The sequence below is a fragment of the Geotrypetes seraphini genome, chromosome 9 (assembly GCF_902459505.1).
Source record: "Geotrypetes seraphini chromosome 9, aGeoSer1.1, whole genome shotgun sequence".
In the NCBI taxonomy this organism is placed as follows: domain Eukaryota; kingdom Metazoa; phylum Chordata; class Amphibia; order Gymnophiona; family Dermophiidae; genus Geotrypetes; species Geotrypetes seraphini.
This window is the reverse complement of record NC_047092.1, coordinates 164209733-164234224: the sequence shown is the minus strand read 5'-3', so window position 1 is coordinate 164234224 and position 24492 is coordinate 164209733. Positions and strand designations below refer to the sequence as shown.

At 39.8% G+C, this 24492-nt stretch overlaps 1 protein-coding gene across 6 annotated transcripts in view; it reads left to right on the top strand.

Moving 5' to 3' along the window:
- IFT80 (intraflagellar transport 80) overlaps positions 1–24492 on the top strand; it is a 166646-nt gene that overhangs the window by 108083 nt on the left and 34071 nt on the right. For all 6 annotated transcript variants that reach the window (XR_004540679.1, XM_033959223.1, XM_033959221.1 and 3 more), the window contains 4 exons: positions 4978–5052; positions 7945–8108; positions 12714–12778; positions 18156–18291. Coding sequence is in view for 5 of the 6 variants with exons in the window: in XM_033959223.1 (XP_033815114.1) it covers positions 4978–5052; positions 7945–8108; positions 12714–12778; positions 18156–18291 (440 nt within the window). In the remaining variant the exon portion in view is untranslated. The remainder of the gene's footprint in view (positions 1–4977; positions 5053–7944; positions 8109–12713; positions 12779–18155; positions 18292–24492) is intronic.

Here is a 24492-nt window from a genome sequence, read left to right as displayed (position 1 = left end):
AGAATCATAGTGGTGTAATCATGATTTATCAGCAATAACTAGTCATTCCAAAATGTTGGCACCAGCTAGCTGAAAATGCTGCAAAATCAACTTGGAAGTGTCCATTCAACATCGTTTCTTGTCAGCATTCAAACATTTGGGCACCCACCTGGTTATACCCAGCAGCTAGTGGGTTATACACCCAACACATTCCCTGAATATCTGTAGTGTCTCAGCAGTTGTTGTAGCTGATGTTGGCTGATCTGCCAAAATCAGGTCATGGACATGGTCAACAATTTCAGGAGTTAACACCATTTGAGACCTCCCAGACCTTGCTGCATTTTCAGTCTCAAAATCTCCATGCTGAAAATTTGCACATCACTTCATCACTGTGGAATATGATGGCCATTTGTCACTCAATGTTTTCATCAAACATTCATGGATTTCCTTTGGAGTTTTCTTCTGCAGGAATAGGAACGTCATGATGGCTCAGAGTTCCACACTTGAAAATTCCACACTTTTCATTGACGTGGTTTAATCAATGATCTGAAATAATGTCAAAGCAGCATTACGATTCTGCAAATTGTCACTTTGCAAAATAAAATAACACTTTTCTGCTACAGTGGCAAAACAATGCTCAGAATTTAGGAAGTTGGTTGGGCTGAGATCTTTTCAGCACCCCCTCGTAAATATAAAATCATTTATCTTACCCTTGTTGTCTAGTGATTTTATTTCTAATTTTCTCATTCCCTGACTCTGGTGCTGCTTCCCTGTGTTTCCCTGACTCTGGTGCTGCTTCCCTGTGTTTGCAGAACCCATCCAGCATCTTGCCCTTCTCCTTCTTTTTCTTTTTCCTCCCCACCTCCGCTAGGTCCACTATCTCTCCCTTTCTCTTCTTAACTACCCTCCCATACAACACCTCTCCCTTTCCACCACCCCATTATCTCTACCATTCTCTTTCCAACTATCCTCCCATCCAGCATCCTTCCCACCCTACCCCTGGTCCACAGTCTCTTCCTTTTTCTTTCCCTCCCACCCACCTGCAGATCTACACTCTTTTTCTCTCTTCCACCCACCCCCAGATCCACAGTCTCTTCCTTTCTCTCTCTCTGTCTCTCTCACCTACCCCAGATCCACAGTCACTTCCTTTCTCTCTCTTTCCTGCCAATCCCCAGATCCACAATCTTCCTTTCTTTCTCCTTCCCACCCATCCCCAGATCCACAATCTCTTCCTTTCTCTCTGCCTCCTGCCCACTTCCAGGTCCACTATCTCTTCCTTTCTCTCTCCCTCCCCCCACCACTCCAGGGCCCATATCTCTTCCTTTCTCTTTCCCTCCCCCTACCCCATGGTCAACCATCTCTTCTTCCCCACCTCCCCTGGTCCACCATGTTTCCCATTCTCTTCTCAATTGCCCTCCCATTCAGCATCTCACCCTCCACGCCACCCCTGGGTCCACCATATCTCCTGTTCTCTTCCTAAACATTCTATCCAGCATCCTTCCCACTCACTCCCAGGTCCACCCAACTCCCTTTCTCTCTCCCTCCCCACTACCACAGGGTCCACCATCTCTCTCTTTGTCTTCCTAACTACCCTCCCATCCAGTAGCTCTCCCTTCTTTATCTCCTCCTTCCCTCCTCACCATCCCCAGGTTCACTATTTCTACCTTTCTCTCTCCTTCCACACCTCCTCTAGGTTCACCATTTTTCCCTTTCTCTCTCCTTCTACACTTCCTCTAGGTTCACTATATCTCTTATCCCAGCTGTCCTCCCATCTAACATCTCTCCCTTCATTTCCCCAATCTTGAATTTCTGTTTATTGGGAGGTTGAGCAGGGCAACTCCGGGGGCACCTGCAGGTAGGAAGTCTTTCCTTTCTTCCCTCCTGTCAGAAGGTCTCTCTCCCCCCCCCCCCCAACCTTACTTTGTAAAATTTAAGAGCATTCCCAGCGTGGCAATAGTTCTTAAGTGCTGGCCAGGCCTCCTGAGCATTCTTTCTCCATTGCAGCCCGCTGAACTTGAAACAAGAAGTTGCGTCATAGAGGAGGCAGGCCACGACAAAGGAAGAATGCTGAGGATGCTCTGGCAGTGCTTGAGAACCATTGCCATGCCTGGGATACCCTTAAAATTTAAAAAGTGAGACGGGAGAGCCTTCAGACCAATGGGGAAGGAAGAAGGGAAGGACTACCAGGCGCAGCCCTGCTTGTCCTCCCCCACCAGAGAAAACCAAAAAAACTCTGTGGAGTGACGATGTTCCTAAATGGATTTTATTTGAAAGTGTCAAAGTTCCAAAGGTACACTGAAATCATCCACATAAAATGATTCCAGCCACGTAAAAATAAATCATCCACATAAGAGCCTTAAAGGACCTAGTCCGTTAGGGATACAGGACCCTAAATTTAGGCTTAGGCATTTGCACCACGTTTACCTTGGTGCAAGTGGTTGTGCTTAAATTTAGTCATGGTTCCTAGGCCCAAATGCCTATAAACTGCGCCTCACTGTAAGCCTGGCTTATAGAATAGTGCTTTTTTGGGGTCTCATATATAGAATTTAGCCCTTAAAATACACATGTCGGCTTTTATATAACATGTACTTTAAGCTAGGTTAAAGAGTAGTATTCCTGCCATGTACCGTATATACGATAGTATTAACCCATCTGAATAAAACTGAGATACCATTTTCACACACCCTTTTTAGGGAAAAATGGTAACTTGAATACAAACTGAGGGTTTATATTTCACCATTACTCCCATTCCAACTTTTTTGCTGTCAGGCATACTTACCACCCTCCTTCCCTCCTCCACCACTGCTATCAGCCAGCCACCCTCCCACCCCCACTAGCAGAATTTTCCCAACACCATCGCCATCAGTGCCCCCCGAACCGAGAAACTTCTCCCCCTGTCAGCGCCCCCCCCAATACAAAACAGCAGCATTTCTCCTCTTTCTCCAAACAGACATGACCAACTCCCCTCCCATACCCAATGGAAAGACCCCACTCCTACTGTACCTTGCTTCCCTGATGGTCTAGTGGCTCATTGGGGTAGCAGCAATTCCCATTTGCTCCTATCAATGCTCTCTCCTTTGGAAGTCTCAGCAGCCATTTTTACAATGGCGAGCATGGGCAGGAGCAAATGAGAATCGCTACTGCCCCAATATGCCGCAAGACAACTAGGGAAGCAAAATAGACCTGGAGTCCTTCCGCTGGGTCTGGGAGGGGAGTTGGTTGTGTTTGTTTGGGGAGGGAGGGGGAACGTTGCCTTTTCGTGTTGGAGGGGAACTGATGGTGGAAAGTCTCCCAGTTCAGGGATGGCTGATAGCGACAGAGAAGGGGCACTAGTGGGAGGGAGTGTGGTAGGAATGGAACTTTAGGAGGCTTGTTTAGCTTTCCTTCAACTAAAGGATATCGATATAAAATATTTCATCATCATCTGCTTGCTTACCAAGCGGCTCTTTGGGACAGGGAACTAAAACCTCTGTTATTTTTTTCTAAGCCTTATTATGATTTTAGAAAGCAAATGAAAATTCATCTGTTTAGTATTTAATCAATCTGATCCTTTTGTATTGTATTTTTAAAATTTATGTAAACCGCATTGAACTTCTTGGTTATGTGATATAGAAATTAATTATTAGATTAGATAAACTGAGACTCCCATTAATCAATCTGATCCTTTTGTATTGTATTTTTAAAATTTATGTAAACCGCATTGAACTTCTTGGTTATGTGATATAGAAATTAATTATTAGATTAGATAAACTGAGACTCCCATTTATGGGTTATTTTTTTGACCGACAAATCTCGGTTTATATTTGAGTGTCTATGGTATTTAGGATGAGAGGAATCAAATGGTGTGCACTCTGGATATTTTCAAAAGTACAGTACATGCTCTATTTTTCTGCTTGGATGCCCGCACAAAACATTTTAGCAGGTACACAAGATGCAGGCATACATAAGGAGTAATTTTTTAAAGCTACTTCTGTGTGTACAGCTTGTTATAGATTTATAGAAGATGAAAAAGGCTTTTTAAAATTTCAGGCCGCATATCCATTTCTAAGTGCGTGCACTGAAAAGATGGTGTATTTTATATACAGGCTGTGTATAGGTATTTGCAGGGTCATAATTTGGGTGGAACAGGATAATGTATGTGCATAATTTGTAAAATGCACAAATGTGTTCTTCAGAGCACATATAAATTGGTGTACAAAAATTTGCCTCTTTGAATAGTTGTGAGTGGCTATTTTATAAAAGCATATAGGTTTCTCTTTGGTTTGTCCACATTGGTGTCCTGTTATAAAATTATATCCATACTGTGCGGCTGCTAATTTTCAAAGGGGAATAATACATATTTCCCTTTTAAAACTGATTGAAATACATCTGGTTTAAACTACCCATGTATGTTGCAAATAACGCAGGCTATTCAAAATTTCCCCTATAAGGACTTAATACTGTATATCTGCAATGCATGCACTAAAGCTGCTTTTGAAATAGGTCCCCTATACTTACAAAGAATTAATTCAGAATGTTTAAATTTTAGAATATTCAGTCTACCTTGGTTGCCAGAATGTTGTAATTCCCAAAACTGAAATTCCTTTGCATTTATTGAAAGATGACTTAGCTTAATAATGTTAAAATTATAGGCTGCTCAGTAATAGAAGTCAGACAAAAAAGTGCATCATGGAACATATCTTTCTGAAGGTGGCAAATGGGCTAAAGACAAGAGTTCATACAGTAAAGCCAAAGATCCCACTTTTCCAGTTTACTAAGGGCTCCTTTTACAAAGGTGCGCTAAGTGTTTTAACGTGCTCTTAGCTAATGCCGCCTTAGAGCTGGCGTTAGTATTTTTCATTTGGCGCATGGTTAGCCGTGCTAATCTTTAGCGCACGCTAACAACGCTAGTGCACCTTAGCAAAAGGAGCCCTAATTGTTATAGAGAACAGTTTACTATAGTTAGAGAACCATGAATTTACCATGTATATTTTACATTTCACATATACTTTTTTTTAGCACAAAGAACTGGAATACTCCACTTATCTTTGACCTCAGAGAAGGAACTGTTAGTTTAATTCTGCAGTCTGAAAGGTAATGTGTTGGTTTAATTTTAATACACTTTGTTTAGTCATGGATATTCACTGTGGATGGACAACACAAAGCATATCTATAAATAGTAGAAAAGTATAATGTATGCAAATAAAATACCCAGCATGGCCACATTTCACCTCAACAGGTTGCATCAAGGATAGAGCTGTTAATTTGAACATATATAATTAAAAAACAAACATTAATAACAATAATGATAAATACTCGAACATAAAAATCAAATAACTACAGTATAAAATTAAACAGATTATTGAAAGAGTCAACATAGTATATTGTATATGACATGGAGGGTCATAATAAAAAAAAAATGCCTAAGTCCGATTTGGATGTAGGGTGCTAGTCGCTCAAAGTCGGCAGCGGCAATATGTCCATTCTCAAAAAGTACGTCTAAAATTTTTTTTTCAAAAATCGTCTATCTGTACGTCCAAGCGTTTCATCGTCCAGACCGCCACTATGTCTATCTTTATACCACATTCTCGACAAGTAAGGGAGAGAAGGGATAATGTGGGACAAAGGGAGAAAGGAGGGGGGGAAGGAGCGCATTGGGACATGGGAGGGGCACTCGAACTCAGGACACAGAAGGCAGGGAGGAGGCATGAACTTGGAACACAAGGGAGGGAATAGAAAGGGAGAATTGTTTGGTATGAGTGGGTAAGTGAGAGGGAAGTAGATGGTGCACATGGGGAAAGGAAGAAAGAGGAAAATTGTTGGGCATAGAAAGAGAGAGGAGTAAGCTAGGGATACATGGGGAAGAGAAGGATGAGAGAGAGGAATGTTGGATATGGTGGTGGAGAGGGAACAGATTAAAGGAGATGCAAGAGGGATGAATGTTGAACATAGTGATGGAGAGAGAGGTATAGCATGGTGCTGGAGAGGGATGATAGGAGAAATGTTGGGCATGAGGCTGTTGGGCAATGGGGAAAATGCTGCATGTGATCCGGGGGATGAGAGAGGGAGAAATGTTGGATGTGGCTTTAGAGGGAGTAGGAGAGATGCACCCTGGATCTCTCTCTCCCCTCCCCCCCCACTCCCTGTATACAGGGGGAGGGGATCATAGAATGGTGGGATGATGAAGGCAAGGGAGATGGGCACAGTGGAAATACTAGAAAGGGATGTATAGGAGATATAGAGAAAGGAGATGCTGGACATGGGGAACTATACATACACAGAGAAAGAAGAAGGATGGTGAGCATGGAGAAAGAAGAAATGGCAAATGGTCAGGATACTCTGACAAGTAAGATAAGAGAAGACTAAAGAAAACAGAGACCAGCGCCTGAGACCAACATGATTTGAAGAATAAAATAATAAGACAACAAAATGAAGAAAAAAATAATTTTATTTTGTGTTTAGAATATATCAGATTTGAAATATGTATCCTGCTAGAGCTGGTGTTAGACATAACTGGGGACTGCAAAGCCAGGCTGTGCTTCTTAAGCTTCCAGCTGGCTTAGGGCTCTCTCTGACCAGGGGGCACTTGCCCTAGTTGCTCTCGCCTAACACTCTTCCTGCCATGTGTGACTGAAGTATTCTGTTAGCTTGATTTTTCTATGTAGTATTCTGTAGTAATTTGACTTTAGTTTTCTCGATAGTGGAGGGGATATTTGTGAGGGGGGGGAGAGGGGAGATATTGGTTTTGTTTTTGTGATTTGAGGAGGTTGTACCAACACCTCAAAATGGAAGGCTGAAGTTCAACATATCAGGATTCTCCACATTTCCAGAGAGCATCACTGGAAGAGCTCCCAGGGCCAGGCCCCTTCAAAATAATGAAAATGGATGCAACCGTTAGTTTCCTCAGAAGGCTGTTGTTAGTGAGATGGATAGTTTATTTATGTTCAACTTATGCCGATGATAATGTTTTGACATTTTGGAAAAATAAACAACAGAGCTGCCAAAAGAAGCAAAAATTACATGGGGGATCCTGTGCGATCCAGCTACCAGCACATCTTCAGCAAAGACATTCTCTATTGCAGGAAGGACTGTGGAAGAAAGGAGAGCTAGACTGAATCCAGAGATAGTGGATGATTTGTTGTTCATTCATAGGTTAAAAAATCAGAACAGTTAAAGTACAGATTGTGTTGGTATAGGCTAGGCGCTTCATAGTTGTAAAGAATGTTGTTCCCTTTTATACATTAACAAAAAGACAAATATACTAAATCATACCTGTTTGAGGCTTGTATGGAAACTGAGGACGGAGCTCAAGAGGACAGGGTGGGTTTGGGGACAAATCTTTTCCCCACATCATTCTCTACTCCAGTGATTCCCAACCCTGTCCTGGAGGAACACCAGGCCAATCGGGTTTTCAGGCTAGCCCTAATGAATATGCATGAGAGAGATTTGCTTATGATGGAAGTGATAGGCATGCAAATTTGCTTCATGCATATTCATTAGGGCTAGCCTGAAAACCCAATTGGCCTGGTGTTCCTCCAGGACAGGGTTGGGAACCACTGCTCTACTCGGTAGTAATATCATGTACTGCTAGTCTAGTATCTGCTATTCACGCTGACTGGGAATATTATGGAAGGTTATAGGGGAAAGGAGTCTTAGCCAATATATAGTATTTACACCTAGTGGCCAGACTAAAGTTGCAAATGTACTGGATTCCTGAAGGAACCTTGTTTGTGCTTGCTAGATGAGGACAGAGGATATAAAATGGTGGCTTAGGTTACTAGAAACAAGTTCAGACTGAGTTGGAAAGGAACAAGAAGAAATTTCCAGACCAAAAATATATGTATACAGTATATAAATATCAGCACATGAATATAATTTACAGTATAGCAAATATTATATAGGCTTTATCTCTGCTGAATAAGACTATTCACCAAACAAAATGTTATACTTCTAACTTCACAAGTGCTCTGAAACTTTCTTTTCCAGGCATTTTCTTTTAGTAGGCAGTGGAGGTGTCTTTTTATATTCCTATGAAGGACGACTTATTTCTTCTCCAAAGCTTCCAGGAATAAGAACAGACATTTTAAATGCTCAGACTGTATCACTGAGTAATGATACCATCACAATAAAGGATAAAGCTGACGAAAAACGTATGTTATACAATTTAATTGTTGATAGTCAATGACTCTAAAAAGTTATAGGGGTTGATTTAAGAAAAAATAATTTCTGTTCCGTACTTATGAAATATATGTATGTGAGGAAGCAACATCTCTTGATAACTGCTGGAGCCATCCATGAGAAATTTGTCATCAGGCTTTCTCAAGTTGAAGGAAATTCCTGACCTTTGCATATTGGCCCCACCCCTCCTACTGATGTCTTTGTTGGCTGCTCAGAAGAGAAGACCTCTTGTAGGTGCTGGACACCTTTGGGTGATAAGCTTCCAAAGAAGTAAATTTAAGCAGGTTGGTTCTTTGGGAGGGACTGGGTATTTGATCTGTCTCCAGCTAGCAAGATATTAGCTACAGAAACAAAAAAAACTTCCACTAGCTTTTCCTCCTTTCTTCAAGGAAAAGCAGGGTATCGTCCTCTCAATGCAGAGATGTCATCCTAAGGTAGGGTTACCAGATGTTTGGATTTTAGAGGACTGTCTGGGTATCTGGATACTTTCCTGGACTGGAAGGAGTTTTTCTGGGTTTTGGACTCACTCTCTCCAGTTCAGCCACCACAAAGTTGGGGATGGCTCTCTTGAGTCTTCCCTGTCCCTATGTACTCCCTCCGGCACTGCAATTTCAAAACTTTGTGCAGTCACCAGCATTAACAAGTGATCCCACTGCCGTCGGTCTGTCCTGGAAGCCTTCACTCTGCAGCGCTGTTCTACACAGGAACAGGAAGTGCTGCAGAGTGAAGGTTTCCAGAGCAGGCTGATGGCAGCAGGAACACTCGCCAATGCTGCTGGCTGCCTGAAGTTTTGAAATAGCAGTGCCAGAGGAGGTATGTGGGGTGGCCTAGTGGGTTGGAGAGAGAGAGGCTACACTATGGGGGTGGGGGGAGTTTAGAGGTGAAATTAGGGGGAGATGAGTGGGGCAGGGCACTGTGGATGGGCCGAGGGTGGGGAATGGGTGGGGTTGAGATCAGGTGTCCTCCTATTTGACTTACCAAATCTGGTAACCCTATCCTATGGAGCCTGCACAGATAGCCTGGTCAGGTAAGAAAACATTGCTGAAGCCTTTAAGAGGCAACACCATTCATGCATGTGATTTCTCACTTCCTTAGTCTTTATTTTTCTGCTGAGCTGATAAGATGCAACTCCCTCTCTTTCTTTCACCAGAATTCTTTTTGCATTGCTAACCTCTTCTTTTTCTTTTAGTTAGGATTTTTGGTCACTTTAAAGTGTCCTTAATTTTTATGCATTTGCTTTCTATCATCCTTTTAGGTGAGTGCTCAGCGACTTAGTTGGATAAGATTGTTCCATCTGATTTTGCTATTGCTATCTTTTTTGGCAATTTGTCCCAAATAAAAGACACCTAGCAGTTTTAAAAAATATGCTTAATGTGGCAAGACCATATTTTATGCAGATACCAGCAACTGGTTCTTGCAGTGCTACCGGCCTGATTGCAAACAGGTGTGCTCTCATGATAAAGTGTAAAATCAGTGTAAAAAAATTTTTGGTGCTTCTAAATCGAATCCATTGACAACTGCATCAATCACAAGGTATCCACAAGCTGCTCAGGATGCTGACAATGCATTGATATTAAGAGTACATCAGTCACTCTCAACTTTGGGTTGATAAAGGCCACTGGGAGTAGATTATGACTAAATCCCACTTGAAAAAGAGGAAGCATTCATTCTCACTGAGAACACTCAATGTTGAGCTCCATTCAAGTGTAGGCCTAGAAGCATCTTACAGCTCCACTAGAGAACTGTATCAGGAGCATAGTGGTAGTGGTCCTGAACCTTGAAGCATTGACTGAAGTTTGTTCAATTTCCTTTGTCAGAGGGGTTGTACCAGCCTCTAAGTATCCAAAACCAGGCCACTGATATATCTCAGGTAGCTCAGGAGGATATGGCCTGACTTACTTCTCACTCTGTGATGGCATTAGCAATCTTTGAGAAGAAGCTCAATAGGAAAATTGATGAGAATCTACCTTAAATTCTTGCTTAGTGTATTGCCTCAGCTTCAACATTGGTGCATAGGATCTGAATCGGCCCCCCTCCTTCCCTGAATCAAATCTTCAATCCCTTGTGTCTAGATGCACCTCTCACCCTACCAACCCAATCACCACTGTCCTCCCACCTGCTTAATAAAAAATAAATTCACCAATGTCAAGGGCATCTCTCCAAACCCCTTCATACTACTTTAAATAAATAATCCCTAGGGCATACCTCCACCTGACCCTTGACTCCTTTCAACTATTTTAAGAAAGTAATCCCTAGGGTCTAATGGCATACCCACCCACCTAATCCCTTTCCCAGTTCCCCTCTGACTCCTACCTAGAATGTACCCTAAGTAAAGCATGAGCAATGCCCATTTGCTGGTGCCGCCATCTTTGAAAATGGCAGCACCCAGTTCTCCCTGAGCTACACCAAGAAGGATCAGTATGCCATATAAGAGAATTTTCCCTTATTGGTAGCTGGGTGAAGACTGGGTTGCATTATGCTAACTGAGGTGACAGGTATGTAATGAGGCTGAAAAATCTGGAGTATGCTCAGAAGCTTCTTTGCAGCTTCTAAGTTCTGGGAGTGCGCACCAACTGGTTACTTCATTGCTAACATCAGGTTTAAAATTTATTAATTTTTTTTACTATAATTCCCATTGAATACCTTCTGAGTGATGTATAAATACTGACTTCTGTTAATGAAAGGAAAGAGAAAGAAAGGTAAAAATGCTCTTTCACTCAGCCTCTGACATTTCTCAGAGTTCACCCCTAGACAAGTCATTCTACCTGTTTCAATACTATTGGGGCGTGGGGGAATTCATTTTTATCCTCAACTGCAGCACTCTTTGGTTCCCTCCCAGGGAAACTCTATACTCATCACTTATGGCTGTAGGATCCTGCTGTCCATGGTGATCCCTCGTTACATGATCAGCAACTATGCTTTTTAAATTGTATTTGAGCTTTCAAGTTTACGTAGATCCCCTTCTTCAGATATCAAATTATGTGAATTGGTCATACAGATTCTTCTGCTTCACTGCTTGATAATTTGAAGAAAATGGCATTCTTTCAGCTGCCACCTGTCCACTATAGCCCCTCCCTTCCACTAACTTTTTATAGCTTTTCGACAGTGCTAGCGATTAAAGCCGAGCACTATCAGTAAGCTCACCGGCTCCAGTCTCTCTTAGTCTCTTCAGTCCCTACTACACTAGAACAGGAAGTTACATCAGCTGTTCCAGTGTAAGCAGGGACTGAAGAGACCACGAGAGGCTGTGGAGCAAGTGAGCTTGCTGGCTGTGCTCTGCTTTAATTGCTAGCACTGCCGGCAGGCTAAAAAAGGTTACTGGGAGGGAAGAAGAGCAACCAACCAAGGGGGAGGAGGGAGGGAAAGAGAGAGAGACAGAGACCCAACCACAGGGTTAGGGAGAGGGAGGGAAAGAGGAAGTAGAGAGACATACCCAACTACCAAGGGAGGGAGACAGAACCAAACATGGAAAGAAGGAGGGAAAAAGAGAAAGATCTAACCATGGAGGGAGGGAAGGAGAAAGGGAGTCCCAACCAGGAGGGAGGAAGGAGAGAGAGAGGGAGACTCAACCAGGGAAGGAGGAGAAAGAGAGGGAGACCAACCAAGGAGGGGAGGAAGGAGAGAGAGAGGGGGATGTAACCATAGAGGGAGGGAGGAGAGAGAGAGGGTAGGATCACAGGAGAATTTGCTGGGAGAAAGAGATGCAGATGGGGAGAGAGGGTGATATTTGAGAGGGCTAGATTCTGGAAATAGGGATGGAAAAACAAGGGAAATGGTGACATGAGGGAAGGAGAGAAATGGTGAGCACAGAGTGGTGAGTAGAGGGAGGGAAGGGAAGAGAGGATACCCAAGGAAAGGAAGGAGAGGGAGATGATGGTATCCATGAATGGCAGGGAAGGGAAGAGATGGAAACTAGACAGATCTGAAAAGGAGGAAGAAAAGTTGATCATGAAAGATGGATATAGGATAGAAAAAAAGAAAAAGTGAATAAGAGCAAAGGGAAGCAGAACCAAAGATGCAGAATGAGATGATTAGAAAGATAAAATCGAGAAACCACAAAATGACAACCAGCAAACAAAATCCAGCAAAGTGGAATTGATGAACCTGAAGTCTCTCAAGTTTATTTATCACATAAAAATAAATCAAAGTCAATAAAAACAGTAGGAAAGGTAAGATAAATGATTTTATTTTTAGTTTATTAAGGGGGGTAATGGGATTTGAAATATCGCCTTTCTGTGGGACAACTGAGTTGAAATGTGTCAGTTTTGAGAATTTATATCAGCTATGTATATATTGCACTATACAGGTAGAAATGTGAGGGGTGCTTTATGCGATTAATTGCATGATTAAAAATTTTAATTATGATTAATGATCTTTGTGCTACTGTTCTGGTTGAGTGTCTTGTTCTCGCTGACAGCTTTACTTCTGTGCTGTATTGTACTTCTGTATTTTCTTGCAAATGTAATAAATATGATTGGGGGAAATGAAAATAATTAAGACTAATTGTGTGATTAAAATTTTTTATCGATGTGCAGCCCTAGTATATATACTTTAAAAACTTTCATCCTTTCCTGCAGTTATTTACCTCTTTGAAGCACTGACAGGGAAACCAGTGGGAGATGGGAAACCTCTTGCTCATAAGGTAATGTCATACATAAAATTGAAAGTCACAATACAGTATATATTTTGGGTTTAAAACCAGTGTGTAGTTTTAATTTGTTTTTTTCTGAACTAAAACACACAGAGCATATCATTTTGGTATTTTTCCTTACAATTCCATTTCTGATATATCCCTTCTGGATTCTAAATGCAAGGTGTGCAGTCCATTCCTGCAATCCAGTACTTGCAGAAATCCACACTTTTCTCACCATGTGCTCCTACTACTACTGAGAGAGAGACAGCCCCAGCAGTTTCAATTTCTGCAGGTGATCCGTGCAGAAGTTTTTCTGATCTGATCTGCATCTTTTTCTTATTTTTTTTCAATTAAAAGTTAGTTTTCAGTGGCATTTTTCAAGGAGTGGTTAGGGCGGAATGTGGGCCGACCTAGACTTAGTCATACTGCATGGATAATTGAAAGTTTTATGAGGCTTCCTGGATGGAATGTATACATTGTGACTTTGGCGATCTAAAAACAGGTCTAAGTGCCTAGAAGGTATCCAAAGTGACCAGATAACCACTTCAGATACAAAGTACAGACCCCCACACACTCCTCCAGTGATCACTGCCCCCCCCCCCCCACTGCCATAAAAATCAGAATAAAAATGTACATACCTGCTTCCAGAACATCAGCACCTGGCATAGGAAAGCCTAGTAGAGCTGCACAGAAGTGGCTTAAGTAGTCGGGGGGAGGGGGAGGGGCTAGTGAACCATAGGAGGATCCAAGCCCATAAGCCATTCTAACCACTGCATTCATGATGGAAAATGTGAGTCCACCAAAAAAACAAACAAACAAACCCTACTGCACTGCCTTATAGGTGGCACCTGCAGTCATAAGGGCTATTGGGGTTGTAGACAGGTGGGTATAGTAGGTTTTGGGGGTGTTTGAGGGGGCTCACCATGACCTGCTAGGGAGTTGTGGTGAGATGTTTATGTGGCACCCTTTTTGTGAAGTTCACAGCAGTGCCCTGTAAGGTGCCCTACTACTCTGTTGCCATGTCTGGGTGAATGGGCATCCCTCCTGCCTTTTTTTGAGAGAGGAGGGAGTGGGCACATGTGATGGGTTACTGAACTGAGCTTGGCCCTGCGTGCATTTATCATGCACACATTTGTCAGGGCGCATTTGACTGGTCACCTTCCATTCAGTCTGCGCATTTGTCGGGTCACAATTGTCATGCACGCATTTGACGGGTCACTGATCAAATCTTGTGGAGATTGGACATGCAGAGAGTACTCCTTCACTATTTGGAGAAAACTAACGATTTTCACCTTTTGGATCATCTCTTTGTCTTGATGGCCGAGCCTCGCCAAGGTAGGCTGGCATCTAAGGCTTCTATCATCCGTTGGATCTGTATAGCCATTTTGTCGACTTACATCGCCCGCAGCAAGCAGCCGCCGGTTTCTCTCAAAGTCTGCTCAACTAGAACAGTTGCTGCATTGAGGGCAGAAGCTCGAGCAGACAAAATTTGTAGGGTGTCTACTTGGTCTTCTCTTCATACCTTTACCGGATTTTACCGAGTGGATGTGATGGCTCATTCTGATGCCGCTTTTGGGACCTCAATGTTGAAGGCCTCCCTAGATGATGCCATTGCAACCACCAAGAACCCACAGACCCGATCCTGCCAGGAGTGTGAACTCCTCCCCCTGCAGTCCATTGGAGAGATCAATCTGCCTGCTTTTAAATATCAGCAGCAGTGGAGATCAACTGCTATTACACCTAAGCAGCAACGAGACCAGCCACAACCACCGAGAGCACACAGACCCGATACTACCAAGAGTGTTAACTATTCCCCCCCTGCAATCCGCTAAGAAGATCGACTGTCGGCTCCGGGCGGCTTTCCCGCAGAGGAGAGAATCCTGCATTCACCGTGGGCCTCATCTGGGGCAGCCTCCTTGGAGCGGCTGGGGCCCGGGCAGTGTGTCTGGGAGGGAATGCATGGATGGGAGAACATCTCAGGGGAGGAGACATAGGCATCCTGGGACTGTCGGCCAAGTCTCTTCCCTGAAGAAGCCCTTTCTGGAAACGTCAATCGCTCCTCCTAAACTTACTTGCTCCACTTCATCACTTCATCATGCTTCTATTCTTTTCTCTCCTCTCTTCTACCTTCCAAAGTATTTAGATCAATGCTGTCTTGTTAAAATGTTTATTTTATTTTTATTTTTCCTCTAACTCTACTTTTCACTTCTCTATTACCCTCCAGGTACTTTAGTTAGATTGTGAGCCTTCGGGACAGTAAGGGAATTTTTCAAGTACCTTTCTTATTTCTAATCTTAATGTATATTTTCTGTAAACCGCTTAGAACCTAACGGATGTAGCGGTATATAAGAAATAAATTACATTACATTACATTACATTACATCACCTTGTGTATAGAATCTGGAGTGGATATACCAGAATGGAAGATTAGGTTCTTACCTTCGATAATCTTCTTTCTGGTAGTCCCTGGAGGATTCTATATGACCCACCCTCTCACTATAGGCAGTTTTGTATGAATTGCCTGCCTATTTTCTGCCTCTGTTTAGATCTCCTTACCCGCCAAAGTATCTTCAAGCTAATAGATAGGTCCTGGGGGGAATTTTACTCTTATGTGAGAATAATCGTTACCAATGGCAGATTTCTAGTAGGTGCTTATTGTATACAGCAGGTTAGTTCTACATTGTTCCTAACTGTTCTCTTTGTTGTCTGTTGGCTGTTTGTTAATTATGTTATTGTGTCTTGCAGAACAGAACAGACCATATCTGTGTTTCAGGGGAGTTTCCCTGTGCCTCCTCCTTTGTTGTTGCATTGTTCCAGTATGGTTGGTTGGCTTTTTGACGTAACTGCAGGGAGCTCTGTCTTTCTATCAGTAGGAGGAGGAGCACATGGTGAGACAAGTGTGGATTTCTGCAAGTCCTGGATTGTGGGACTGGATTGGATACCTTGCATATAGAATCCTCCAGGGACTACCAGATAGAAGATTATTGAAGGTAAGAAGTAAAAACCTAATCTTCCAATGTTCCTACTTGAGCATTGCAGTTTTTAGATGCTCGTAGGTAGGCACACTGACTCTACACACTATGCTGCATTTTTCTTTTTAGCCTCAAAGTTGTGGAATGACCTCCCCCTAGCTATCTGTGCTAAGATAGTGTATATGAAATTTAAAAATATTTTTAAAAAAGAAGCATACAGAACTGGGGCAGATGTACCAAGGTGAGGTACCAGTGTAAACTAGAACGGCACTTAGTGCAATTCTACAAGGTACATATATGTACCTTTTATAGAATCACACTTAGCCTTGACATAGCTCATACAAATGTTTAAGAAAAAATGAGATGAATACTAAACGGAGAACAGGAATGATCATGTAGTGTCTGATTGGAGATCATCTTTGGCAAAAGCACCATGATGTTTGTAGTCATCTCCTTATTCTGTTGACAAAGGGCTTGCTGTGTACCAGATATCACATATCCTTGAGCTTGTGGTTGTCACAAACAGCGTTGAAATGGCAGGTCATCAGGAAACTATAACTGCAAAAACTCAGAAAGTAAATAGGTTCGCCTTTCCACATAATTCGTAATTTTGCTGGGTATAGCGTAGATAATCCAATAAGCAGTAGTAGTCACAATGAGTTCTCAAAGGGGTGGAAATGGCGCTTGCTACCGCACCTAGGTTCTATAAATAACCGTGATAAAACTGATTTAATTTACTTTGAATTTAAATTTTGTAGATAACGGGGTGTCCTCAGTGTGTAGAGACAGTGATAGGAAAGAACCTCCAGCGCTTACCAGAAAAGACAAGGGTAATATAGTCCCTGCCCGCAAACCATCACTGGACACCTCATGTGTGCTTAACTCAAATTAAAGTGCAATAACACAAATAATGTGAAACTTTCTACCACACACAGGTGCTATAGCAAGCGAAAGAACCCGCTGCAAGAACTCCCCAGCCCGCTCAAAAATGAAATCAAAACTTAGCTTGATAGTAAATTCAATCCATAGTCCCACAGGAAACAAAAGTCAGAAGACATCCTGAATTGCCAACGGTAGATACATTCAATAGGTTCAACCAGGCCAGGTTTCGGAGACAGATAATCCCTTCTTCAGGAACCCGGAACCGCGCTGAGGCAGGGAGAGAAATCCGCGTAGTAAGGATTAGCAGTGAATGGACAAGCCAAGCCAGCTGAGAGGACGAGGAGGAACTATCCAGGAGGCACGCACTCTGGGCTTTACGACGTAGCAGAATGGCATCATGAGAAAACCGACCAATCAAAAGTAAAATGAAGACCCAATCATAGTATATAGTATTCCACTCCACACTGTCATTGAGACCATGGGGCTGCACGGTGTTAAAATGAAAAATCCAAAATTGTTCACAGAGCTGTATGCGAGCAACTTTGTCTTCCTCATAGTCCCATGGGGTCTGTTAAATGACGAACCAGGATAAATCATAAAAATCATGACCCTTTGAAATACAGTGGGGCACCACTGTCTAATTGTCTATTGGATTATCTTTTAAGTATCACAGCAGTTTTTGGGGGGATTTTTGTATTGGGTATAGCATAGAAACATGAAGGCCAAATGACCCATCGAGTCTGCCCATCTACAGCATCCACTATCTCCTCTTCTCCCTATGAAATCCCACGTGCCTTTCCCATGCTTTCTTGAATTCAGACACAGTCTTTGTCTCCATCACCTCTACAGGGAGACTATTCCAGACATCTACCACCCTTTCTGTAAAAAAGTATTTCCTTAGATTACTCCTGAGCCTTTCATCTCTTAACTTCATCCTATGCCTTCTCATTCCAGAGCTTCATTTCAAATGAAAAAGATTTGCCTCATGCGCTTTTATGCCATGTAGATATTTAAACATCTCTATCATATCTCCCCTCTCCCGCCTTTCCTCCAAAGTATTGCTTACAAAAATATTAAAAAGAAGAGGCCCAAGAGCCGAAACTTGAGGCACACCACTGGTAACATCCCTTTCCTCAGAGGGATCTCTATTGGCCACTACCCTCTGTTGCCTTCCACTCAACCAATTGCTGACCCAGTCTGTCACTTTGGAGGCCATTTTGAGGGCACTCAGTTTATTTATTAGACGCCTATGTGGAACAATGTCAGAAGCTTTGCTAAAATCTAAATACCTCACATCTAGTGCACTCCCTCTATTCAATTATCTGGTCACCCAGTCAAAAAAAATTAATCAGATTTGTCTAATAAGACCTACCTTTAGTGAATCCATTTTGCCTTGGGTCCTGTAATCTACTGTATTAATGAAGTACACGATAAAATATTTGGTTAATTATAATGCATATTGTATGTGTTAGTTTAATTTCTTATTTTTAATCATATTGTTTATAATAATCAGTATTCTTTGTGTACTTTAGATTGAAATTGTAGAGATAGCCTTGGATCAAAAAGGATTTGCCAATGAAAGAAAAATTGCATTCATCGATAAAAACAGAGATCTTTATATCACTGCCGTACGGAGGTTTGGAAAAGAAGAAAGAGTCATCAAAATAGGTAGGAACCCAAAAAATTAAATGTTCTTTTTTTTTTCATCTTTATTCCTTTTTATTTCTTTCAACAAGTGTACAATATTATTACAAATAATTCACATCACTCACTTGACATTCTTAATCAATATAATTACACATGTTTTAATTCCCTCCACCCACCTCCCATCCCCTCCCATATCAACAAAATATTTTACCCAAACATATACATACTTAGACTCTCCCTCCCCCCCACTTTTACAAATTATCCCTTAAGGAAAAAGAATAATCCTTAATCATTACAATATTCAATTAATGGCCTCCACACCTCTTTAAACCTTTTAAAATATTCCCTCTGTACTGCAAGAAATCTTTCCATCTTATACACATGACAAACTGAGTTCCACCAAAAACTACAATTCAATCTAGAATAGTCTTTCCAATTAGTCGTTATTTGTTGAATTCCCACTCCAGTAAGAATCATCAATAATTTGTTGTTTGCTGCAGATATCTGACTTTTGGCCCTCATACACATTCCAAAAACCACTGTGTCGTAGGATAATGCTACATGATTTTCCATCAACATATTAACCTGATCCCATATTGATATCCAAAATGCCTGAATACATGGACAATAAAATAAAAGATGGTCTAAAGTTCCAATTTCAATTTTACAATGCCAACATCTATTAGACTTAGAGCAATCTAATTTTTGTAATCTAGTAGGGGTCCAGAATGCTCTATGCAACAAAAAAAACCATGTTTGCCTAATAGATGCCGACATCGTACCTTTAATTCTCCAAGACCAAATACGTGGCCATTGAGATGCATTAATTTGATGCTTAATCTCAATGCTCCAAATATCTCTTAATCCATTTTTTGGTTTCTTATTCATATAATTAGATATAATTTTATACCACTTTGCGGCCTGGTGTCCCAGAAAATCTGCCTGGAAACATAAGAATTCTAAGCTGTAACGATCATTTAAAGATTTCCATTCAGGGAACCCCACCTGAATAGCCTGCTTCAATTGCAACCACTTATAACTTTGTTTTTTATTCAGACCATATTTATGTTGCAATTGTGAAAAATCAAGCAGCTTACCATTATCAACTACTTCAGTTAAAGATCTTATACCTGCTTTAATCCAATCCTTCCAGACAACCTTAAACCCGCCTATTTGTATCTTGGAGTTTACCCAAATAGTCTGTTGTTTCGATTTTAAAATAGAATCACTAGTTAATTTATCTACAAATCGTAATGTTTTCCAAGTATCCATTAATACTTTATTGTCTTTACGTATTCTAGGCACTTTTATACCAAGCAGAAGATCAAGCCTAAGTGGAAAAATAAGTGATCTCTCCACCCGTAACCATTCTGGTAGTTGTTCCAAAAGCTCTGGGAGGACCCAATACATACCTTGGCGCATGATATAGGCCTGATGATACCTATAAAAATTGGGAAAATTTACCCCACCCTCCTCAATTAGTCTTTGCAAAGACACTAGAGCCACTCTTGCAATTTTACCCAGCCAAATAAATTTAACTAGAATACTATTTAATTTTTTATAAAAAGACCCCTGAAAAAACACTGGTATCATTTCCAATTGATAGCAAACTACAGGCAAAATCATCATTTTAACAGTTTGAACTCTTCCCCACCATGACAAATGTAAAGGATTCCATTGCTCACATAACTTTGTTACTTTTTGTAATAACATTTTTTCATTTATTCTCATTGTCTCTTCGAGTGTTTTATTCAACCAAATACCTAAGTATTTTATACCCTCTTCTTTCCAAATAAAAGGGAAAGAATCAAGTATACCTTTTGTACAATGCACATTTAAAGGTAAAATTTCTGATTTAGTCCAATTTATTTTGTATCCTGAGAATTTTCCAAATGTATCTATTATCTCCAGTAGATATGGAATTGTTGTTTCCGGATTTCTCAAATGAAGCAATATATCATCTGCATAAGCGGATACTTTATATTCCACTCCAGCACATGGAATACCCTCTATGTCCTTTGCCTGTTGAATAGCTAACAACAAGGGTTCAAGAACTATATCAAAGAGCAAAGGAGATAATGGACAACCCTGTCTAACTCCCCTCTGCAATTTAAAAGCATCTGAAAAATTATTATTTATGTATAAACGAGCAGTTGGGGAGCTATACAGTGCTTGAATCATTTGTATAAATCCAGATCCAATACCAAACCATTCCATAGCCTGATACATGAAATTCCATTCTACACGATCAAAAGCCTTCTCAGCATCTAGTGATACTGAAAAAGCCGGATCATTAATTTGTCTTGTTAAATAATACATCTGAAATGCCAGTCTAGTATTATTTGAAGAGTGTCTTTGAGCAACAAATCCAGTTTGATTTATTCCTATTATATGCGGAAGAGCTTTAGCCAATCTTAATGCTAAAATCTTAGCTAATATTTTACCATCTACATTTATTAAAGATATAGGCCTGTAATTTGACACCAATGTTGGATCTTTATTTGGCTTTGGCAAAACAATAGTTAAAGATTCTGCCATAGTGCCTGATATACAACCTTTATTCAGTTGGTCCTGATATAGTTTTAATAAATATGGTAAAAGGGAAATTTGAAATTCTTTATAAAACTCTACTGTAAATTCATCTTCACCTGGAGCGGTCCCAACTCTAAGGGATTTCAATGCCATTTGTAACTCTTTTAATGATATAGGTTTATCTAAACTTCCTTTTATATGATCAGGAACCTTAGGTCCTTCAACTAAACTCAAAAAATCCAACCCATCTTTCTCTTTATCTAAATAAGACTCAGAAGAATACAGTGACTTATAATATTTTAAAAATTGTTTTAATATATTTCCAATTTGAGAATGAGAATTTCCTAATTCATCCTTAATTATGCTTATTTTCTCCTTTCTTTTCTTTGCTTTTAAATAATTTGCCAATAATCTTCCAGCCTTATTTGCACTACCATAATACATCGTTTGCTGAGCAAAAATATCTTTCCTTACTAACCCAGAGGAAATTTCATTATATTCACATTTTTTTTAACAATATTTGAAATGTCTCTTGTTCCCATTTATTAACCAATTTTAATTCCAAATTTTTAATTTCTTTTTCCAAATTTACAAATTGCTTTCTTAACTGTTTCTTTTTATACGCAGAATATGATATAATTTGTCCTCTCATAGTTGCTTTGAAAGCATCCCATAATATTCCAATCGATATTTCCTCTAGATCATTAAGTCTGAAATATTCATTCATTTTTATCTGAAATTCTGTGCAAAATTTAGAATCAGCAAGCAAAGTATTATCAAACCTCCATACAGGTTTAGAATTATCTTGATCTATTAAGTTAACTTCTATCCACACACCACCATGATCAGATATTACTATTGGTTCTATGTCAGCTTTTACAACTTGCTGTACCATCTGATCTGAAACAAAAATATAATCAATTCTTGAAAATGATTGATGAACATGTGAACAAAATGTAAATTCCCGATCATTAAAATGAAGAATACGCCATATATCTTTTAAATTACATGTTTGTACCAAATTATCTAATCCCATTGATTTCATAATTCTACTAGGCTTTTTATCCATTATTGGATCTATAACAGCATTGAAATCCCCAGCCACCACTATATTAGTAGCAGCCAGTGGTAAAACTAATTGTTGTAGAGATTTAAAAAATTCACTTTGATTCGAATTAGGGGCATATATATTTAGTAACGCCAATGTAATATTGCCCATGCTCATGTCAACAAGTAACCATCTTCCTTGAGGATCTGCCTTTACCATATTAAATGTTGCTGAACATTTTTTATTAATCAATATTGCTACTCCTGCCCTCTTTTTTATCGCTGGTGCATATAAACATTGTATTATCCAATTACCTGATAGCTTCATAGACTCTATTCCAGACAAATGTGTCTCTTGCAGAAAACAAATATCTATATTTTGTTGTTTAATATATGCCAGTACCTTTTTCCTTTTTATTGGGTGATTGAGGCCATTTATGTTCAAAGAAAAAATTTTAAAACCCATTTTACAAATAAAATATAATATATAAACATTTCTCTCTCAAACTTAAAATATACATATTTTCTTTTTCCTTAAACCAGTATATAAATTTCCCCTCCCTCCCATCTTTCCCCATCCCCCCTATTCCCCTCCCCCTCCCTCCCCTCCCCTCCCCTAATACAACTACAAACTTCGAAATACACATATTAACTGAATAAAAAATATAACTCCCCACAGGCAATAACATATTCATTTTTTCTTCTCTCTAATTCTTACCAAACAATCAACTCCAAACTCTCCTGCAGTCAATCCATTCTACAATACCCTAAATACCCATATTACTCTAATCCCATTATTATAAACTTTTCCCCTCATTCAAACTTTCAAACATTCTTCCATCCTATATCCTTAATATATTTATAAAAGGATATACCCTATATTTCAGATTCCAATTTTTTATAATTATACCCACTCAAGATTAATACATTTTTCCCCCCCCTCCTTCTCTTTCCAAATCTAACATAAGTTTCCCATAACGTCAATGTAACATACATCACTCCACCTTATTTTATTAATTTTTAGATTTAACCTATAAATCAAAAGAAGGATCATTCATTTCAATCAAGCAATCTTCACAGTCTCAAGAATTTTCATTAAGTTCCATTACATTTCCAACTTATTTCAGTCTATTCTCCATTCTTCTCGACTGTAATACTTGTTCATCTTTATCCTGCTACTTCATTCTCATTTAGATGTGAATTAACAACCAAATTAAGGATCAAGCCAATTCACTTAAGCGATCCTTACAATCCCATCACTTTACACCAATTTTCAATATATCTTGTATTATCCTATATTCTGATTGTCATTATGTCTGTAATGCATCAATTATGCATCACCCTCTTGTTATCTCAGTCAAACTCAGGATATGATTTATAAATTGAATAAAGATCAATCTATATCCTTTAAACAATTCTCCCATTCTCTCTATTGCACTCCAAGATTCCTTACAATTCCATCTTCTTGCAGAGTACTATTCCATCCATCTCAAATGAAGTACTTATGCATCATCAGCCTTTATATCAGTCATTCTCAGATGCAAATTATAAATTTAAGTAAGGATCAAGTCTTATCCAACAATCCATCTTTACAGTCACAACACTTTACACCAAGATTTACTATATTTCCATCCTGTTATATTTTAAGATTCCACACTTTTCCAATGTAGCATTTTTGTATCCTCAGTCTGTTATCTCAGTCTCGCTCAGATGTAAATTATATATTCACATTAAGAATCCATCCAAATCTTATAAATGATCCTTATATTCTCTTCTCTTCAAATAAGTTCCACCACATTTTTTTCTTTTCACATCTTCTTTTCTTTCACTCTTATTTTCTCCTTAAAGTTCTTCTTTTCTCTTTATCACTTAGATATCCATCACATATCATATATTTTCCCATATTAATGACAATCCAACCTTACATTATAGTAAGCCTTCCATCTATCCACTCTTCTGATCCTGCTTAAAATATTGATCCTTTTTCAACCATAACTGCAATCATTTTTCTTGAAAATATTTTCTCCTTTTCTACTTTTTTTTTCCCCCTTCTTTTTCTTCTTTTATAAATTTCTTCAAACTTTCACCACAAAAATATATTCCAAAAATCAAACTCAGTACATATTAATTACAGTATCCATTTACTTTCATGAATCCATAGGCAAATCATATTGATCTAGGAATTCCTTTAATTTGACTACTTCTTCAAAATTATAAGTTTTATTCTCATAAGTTACTCTCATAATAGCGGGGTATATTAATCCAAATCTTGCCCCCAATGCTCTAAGTTTAGGTCTTAAATCCAAAAGCTGTTTTCTTCTGTATGCCGTAGCTTTTGCAAAGTCAGGCACTATAAAGATCTTAGAGTCCTGACATTTAAGATCTTTATTTGCTTTAGCCAGCTTTATAATTTCTACCACTTGCTGATGTCTGAGCAGCTTGAAAATTAGTGGCCGGGGACCCTTCTGGCTACTTGATCTTTTCATCGGTATCCGATGTGCTCTTTCTATCTCTAGAGGAAAAGAGCTTTTAAACGGCAAGATCTTTGGAATAAAATTAGCCACAAACTGAATAGGATCATTCTGCTCAATCCCCTCAGGTATCCCAATCAGACGCAGGTTATTCCTTCGTTCACGGTTTGAC